The following is a 5,793-nucleotide window of genomic DNA, read 5'->3' as shown; positions in this document are numbered from 1 at the left end:
ATTTTTAGTAGAGACGGGGTTTCACCGTGTTAGCCAGGATGGTCTCGATCTCCTGACCTCGTGATCCGCCCGCCTCGGCCTCCCAAATTTCTGGGATTACAGGCGTGAGCCACCGCGCCCGGCCGCGTTGGTGATTTTAACGGGAGGTTTGGGGACCTCCAGGCGTGCTGGAGTTTGAGTTGCTTTTCGAGTCGTAGAAGCTGAGATTGGTGAAGACCCTTCAAGGGCCCCTAGACCAAGGTCCCATCGGATTCCCTCTGGGATGGCCTCCCAGCATCCTCGCTGACTTCGAGGCTGTCCGGTGGCATTCATCTGTTCAAGGAATGTCCCCTGCGTGCTAGTATTTGTGAGGAGCTGGAACATCCTAGGGCACAAGGCCAGATTCCCATGGAGATGCTAACTAAGTCACGAATATTTCATTTAGGGCACTAAGAAGGGCCAAGAAAATTTCGTAAAGCAGGGTAAGGAGGCAGTGGTGTGGGAGGATGTGGCGTGGGCCAGGTCAGCTGCCCAGGGGCAGTGACACTCAGGGCAGGGGCCTTGCGGACACGCGTGGGCTGTCCGGAGGGAGAGGCATGCAGCTGGAAGGGGTAGCAGCATAGACGCCCTGGGTCACATACTGACTTCCTTGTGAGGAACGGCAGGGAGTCCTCTGTGGCCAGAGGTGGTGGGCTGCGGGGAGGGGACGGGTGGGCAGTGGATCCCAGCGGAGGCAGGAGGTGTCGGCAATGGTGGGGTTTTAGATTGCCCACCATGTGGAGGAATGTGTTTGGAGGGCCATGCCGACAGGACGTGCCGGCGGAGTGGCCAGAGTGTAAGAAGGGTTGGATCCCCGAGGTAAGGAAGCCACCGCGTCCCCATCCTGCCAGGCCCAATTCAGGAGGCACAATTAAACGTGAGTTCCATGCACAGGGAGTGATTTTTAAGTTATGTTCCCAGTACTCCGTGGGACACGCTTCCCTTCAAAGATGACTCTCTATCTGAAATTCCATTTAACTTGGATGTCCTGTATTTTGATTTGGAAAATCTGGCAGCTGTGTTCCATGGCAGCCTGTTTAAAACTTCTTCTAACCCCCATTTCTGACGGCCTCATTCCTTGAGCAGGTCATGAGTGAGGCAGGTCGTGAGTGATTCCAGGGGAGACAGACACACGCCCTTCCCAGGAGGAGTTTGAAAGCTGGGAAGAGCAGAGGCGGGGATGCCTGGTTCTTCGGTGAAGGAAACGGGGGTGCAGAAGAGAATTCATTTGTGCGTTGTTAGGTAGGGCCCTTCCTGCCTTGGTGGCCGAGGTTGTGCCAGCAAATTGGGCTCTGCTGCCAGACACCGGGGCCTCTCTGAGCAGAGGGGGCACGGCTCTCAGCCTTAGCTGTGGAGGAGTCAGAACCTGAAGGCTCACACTCTGTCTTTGCCCTGGTCACCTCTGACCGGGTTAGTGACAGCTTCGACCGCAAGCAGTATACTGGCTGCCATAGACTCGGAGGTGTGGTCTCACCCAGACCACGGCCCGCCCAGTCCCCCACGGCCTGTGTGTGGTGCTCTGGCCCCGTGTGTGATGTCCCCTCTGTGGTTCTCAAGTGTCCCTCCTGGGAGCTTAGCCGCCACCACTCTGTGAAAGCGTGGCGGGCTTTCCTGGCCCACCAAACTGGAAGCATAAAGCCAGTAGCCCCCAGGAACAGTCCACACTGGAGGCGGGACTCCTGCGTGGAATGAAATCACCACCTTGTCCTTTCTGCAGGGATCCAGGTCCGGCACGATCAGGACCTGGGCTACATGCATCACAAGTTTGCCATCGTGGACAAGCGGGTGCTTATCACTGGCTCGCTCAACTGGACCACGCAAGCCATCCAGAACAACAGGGAGAACGTTCTCATCATGGAGGACGACGAGTACGTGCGGCTTTTTCTGGAAGAATTTGAGCGCATCTGGGAAGAGTTTAACCCTACAAAGTACACCTTTTTCCCGCAAAAAAAGAAAAGTCACTGAAGCTGTGCCCCGCCTGTCTCCAGAGCTGGAGGGAAATCGCTTTCATGGCACAGAACTTGCCGCACCTCCAGGCGAAACCAAACCTAACCAAGAATGGGGCTGAGCCCTCCCTGCGGGCTGCTGTGCCTTCTGAGGGAGGGAGGCCTCGCGTTACACCAGATTCTCATCTATCAGAATACTAAGTTGAACGAAAGAAGGTCAGGAAGGGGAAATTTCTGTTACTTCAGGTCAGTTACTTTGGGCCAGACCTTTTCTTTGGCCCTTTGCCAAAATAACTTCAGTCACGACCTGCCATGGGTGCTTTCAGGAGTGTGGTCCGTATCTCGGTTTGGAATCGAAGCTTCTGCCACAGCACAGGAAAGGCACAGTGCCTTTTCCGGGTTGGTCCCCTTCCCTTCCCTGATTCTAGAAAAGCCCCTTCTGCTTTGGCTGACGTGGCCCCTTTCGGCATCTCCCTGAGAGTTCTTCCCTCTCTCCGTGTGGCACGACTGGGGTTGGTTGGGGCCAACAGTCTCCTTGTCCCTCACAGTCTGTCCCTGTCAGGGCTCGATCCTCAGAGCGGGAAGAGGAAATGGAAGTCAGGAGGAAGGGAAGATGTGAGTGTGCGGTGTGGGTGGCAGAAGCAGCCTTTGGGGCAACCCCGTGAGCGCCATTGCCACCAAAGGCTGGCTGTTCCCTTGCTTCCTTGCATAGTTCCTCTTTAAAACCAGTGTGCACGCCAGTGCCAAGCTCTGAAGCAGCCTGTCCGTGGGTAGTAAGTGCCGTGGTCTGTCAGGACTGATGGCCAGCAGCTGTTTCTTTTCTGTGAGATGGAGGCTCACTCTGTGGCCCAGGCTGGAGTGCAGTGGCGCACCCTCAGCTCACTGCAACCTCTGCCTCCTGGGTTCAAGCGATTCTCCTGCCTCAGCCTCCCGAGTAGCTGGTATTACAGGCGCCCGCGACAACATCTGGCTAATTATTATTTTTTTTTGCTATTTTTAGTAGAGACAGGATTTCACCATGTTGATCAGGCTGTTCTCGAACTCCTGACCTCAAGTGATCCACTCACCTCAGCCTCCCAAAGTGCTGGGATTACAGGTGTGAGCCACCACGCCTGGCTGGGGTTTTAACTTTTAACGTCCTAATGTTTAAGGTAATTCTGTTGTGTGTTTGGAAGTGACCTTACCTTTAACACCTGTGGAGTTAGTGCGTGCACATTGCTGGCTCAGCGTAACCCATCACGGGACTGCAGGAGAGGAGAGGAGGGGAGAGGAGAGGAGAGGAGGGGAGAGGAGGGGAGAGGAGAGGAGGGGAGAGGAGAGGAGGGAAGAGGAGAGGAGAGGAGGGAAGAGGAGAGCAGCTTCAGGCTGTGGTGTCTCCCACATCTGTGTTCTTATTTTCAGCTCAGGGTTTGCATTCCCAGGTAGAACAGGTGTCATATGTTGTGAAATGTTCCAGGTTATTTGTTTATAATGTGTGTGTCATATATAGATGGCTCCAATGACATCTGAAGTTGTGACTTCACTCTCTTGTCATATTTCTGTATGATGAGCCCCAGGGCCCGTCCTGCGGTCTGCTGGCCATGTGCTTGGTCTCACCTCCCCAGCCCACGCTGACATGACCACCCAGAGACCCTTCAGTGCTGTGTGTTTTTGCTTTTTAGGGTTACTTTTGACTCACAGTGTTAGGCAGGCCAGCTTGGAAGTTAAGTTTTAAAAAAATTCAATTGAAGCTGTAAAGCATAATGTACAGATGGGAAGTCACCAGAAATTTGTTTTAGTTTGTGAATTCCCACAGTGTATGTTCTGGAAAGAAAATGGGAGAGTGTGTAAAGCATCTCCTGCAGGGGAAGCTGCGTGACCCTGGACTTCTGGCTCATCTGAATAAATGTGTTCTTATTCTGGGATGTGAGCACTGTGTGTCTTTGCCTTAGCTTGCTGCTAAATCATTCAAATAGGGGCTGCTCCTTGTTAAATACAACTTTTTTCGGGGGCAGTATACAGCTATTTAGAAACTGTTGGTCAAAGAACAGGTGACTCAAAGTAAAACTTTAAGCTGTTACTTGGGTGAAGGAAATAAGGTATACAGTGGTTCATTTTTAAGACAAAGTGCCTTGAATTGGCTTAGGTCAGCAAACTACGGAAGAAACGGGATGTGCTAGGCCCTTCAGGCTAGCCGATGCCTTCTTGTCGGCTCCCCCTTCTGCCCCCTCCCCACTTTCTTAGTTGCCCTCACCCGAACCAAAAAAGTTGAGTCTAAAAGGAAAGTTTACTGGCCTGCAAAATAGCTTACTTTGTCTGTTCCTACCAGCCAGCCTAGCTACTTAGGTCATAAGTCAAATACTTGAAGAGCTCCTAAGTGGACTAAGATTGCAATGCACTGTAGGCTGTAACAAAATGCAGCAAGACAGTCCTAAAGAAAACGCCTAAAGCCCCCGGCTAACAACCAGTAAGCACCGTCTGGGAAGATTGTGACCCCATGGTACTCAGCCTGTAAGGAAGGAGGAGCCTGCACACTAGGGGATACACTGCCTGTTGAAACTGTGCCGGGTGTGCGTGCTCATTAGACACGCGATCTTCTTAAAAGCCTCTTTCACTGTTGTCCGGGTCTCTGAGTCCATTCTTTGGGTTTGGACGGGTGGGTTTGCTCCTCACATTGGGTGCCTCCTAGATTTCAAATATTTTCCAAATGTCCAGACTTTGGGGTGGTCTCTCTAGACCAAAAGTTGGAGCGAAGCTCAGTCCCCGCTGTTGTCCTGACTTGTGTGGCATGCAGCCTGCCACCTGGGGACCTGCCCCACTCCCAGCACAGGTGGAAGGCATTCCAGTGCCATCCGTGGTTGGATGCATACAAAGTAACCTGGCCAAGCTGCCTACAGGAATATTTTAAGAAATGTGAAATTATTTTATTTCGTATATGTAATACTTTCTTATTTTTATCTTAGCAGCAGAGGGACATTGAATCTCACAAAAAGTTTCAGATGCCAGTTAGCCTTTCTTTTTTCCTGAGACTGGGTCTCATTCTGTTGCCTAGGCTGGAGTGCAGATGCACGATCATGGCTCACTGCAGCCTCAACCTCCCGGGGTCAAGGGATTCTCCTGCTTCAGCCTCCTAAGCAGCTGAGACTACAGGTGCAAGCCACCACACCTGACTAATTTTAAAATTTTTTTGTAGAGACAGGGGTCTCATGTCCAGTCTGGTTTTGAATACCTGGGCTCAAGTGATCTTCCTACCTCAGCCTCCCAAAGTATCGGGATTACAGGCCAGTCACTGCACCCAGCCCAGTGGGCCTTTCTGAAAAGAACTGAAGTGAGATGTCCCTTGAGGCAACGGGGTCTGAGGACATGCAGTGCTAAAATCTCTCTCAAAAGCGGAGGCTGTTTTCTGCCCTGCTGCCCCAGCCATGGGTATAGAAGATCCTTGGGCCACACACAAAGATTGCTGTGCCAGTAACAGGCAGGCATGCCCAGGAGACCCTAGAACTGCAGGCCGGCCTCTGCTCCAACACCTGAGGCGAGTGATGCTAGAAGGCAGGGGTTCGCTGAAGGTGAGGGCTGGGCAGGGGGTTGTGTAATGTCTGTGTGTCACCTGAAGCCTCTTTTTGCCTGTAAGATTATCTTGGCTCCTCCCAGAGGGAAACTTCAAAAGAAGTAATACGTTCCCGAAGTAGGCTCAACAGTCACAAAAGAGGCTCTAGGAAGATTCCCCTCTAACTGCCTTATTCTCTTGGGATGGCCTCTCATGAGTTAGCCTCCCCAGTAGCTGGGATTACAGATGTGTACTGCCACGCCCCACTAATTTTTGTATTTTTAGTAGAGACGGGGTTTCACC

The 5,793-nt window shown here is 52.3% G+C and overlaps 1 protein-coding gene and 1 long non-coding RNA gene across 2 annotated transcripts in view; both read left to right on the top strand.

Moving 5' to 3' along the window:
• The window catches only part of PLD6 (phospholipase D family, member 6), a 9,300-nt gene extending 7,030 nt beyond the window's left edge, over window positions 1-2,270 (top strand). The window contains exon 4 of the mRNA XM_011975298.1: window positions 1,736-2,270. Within this exon, the coding sequence (XP_011830688.1) occupies window positions 1,736-1,983 (248 nt within the window). The 3' untranslated portion in view covers window positions 1,984-2,270. The remainder of the gene's footprint in view (window positions 1-1,735) is intronic.
• A 518-nt stretch (window positions 2,271-2,788) lies between these two features.
• On the top strand, window positions 2,789-3,866 carry LOC105535998. Its single transcript, XR_001005531.1, has 2 exons — window positions 2,789-3,210; window positions 3,288-3,866. It is a non-coding gene; the product is annotated as an uncharacterized LOC105535998 (long non-coding RNA).
• The last annotated feature ends 1,927 nt before the right edge of the window (window positions 3,867-5,793 follow it).

The sequence above is a fragment of the Mandrillus leucophaeus genome, unplaced genomic scaffold, assembly GCF_000951045.1.
Source record: "Mandrillus leucophaeus isolate KB7577 unplaced genomic scaffold, Mleu.le_1.0 Scaffold153, whole genome shotgun sequence".
NCBI classification, from domain to species: domain Eukaryota; kingdom Metazoa; phylum Chordata; class Mammalia; order Primates; family Cercopithecidae; genus Mandrillus; species Mandrillus leucophaeus.
This window is presented reverse-complemented; position numbering and strand designations above follow the sequence as displayed.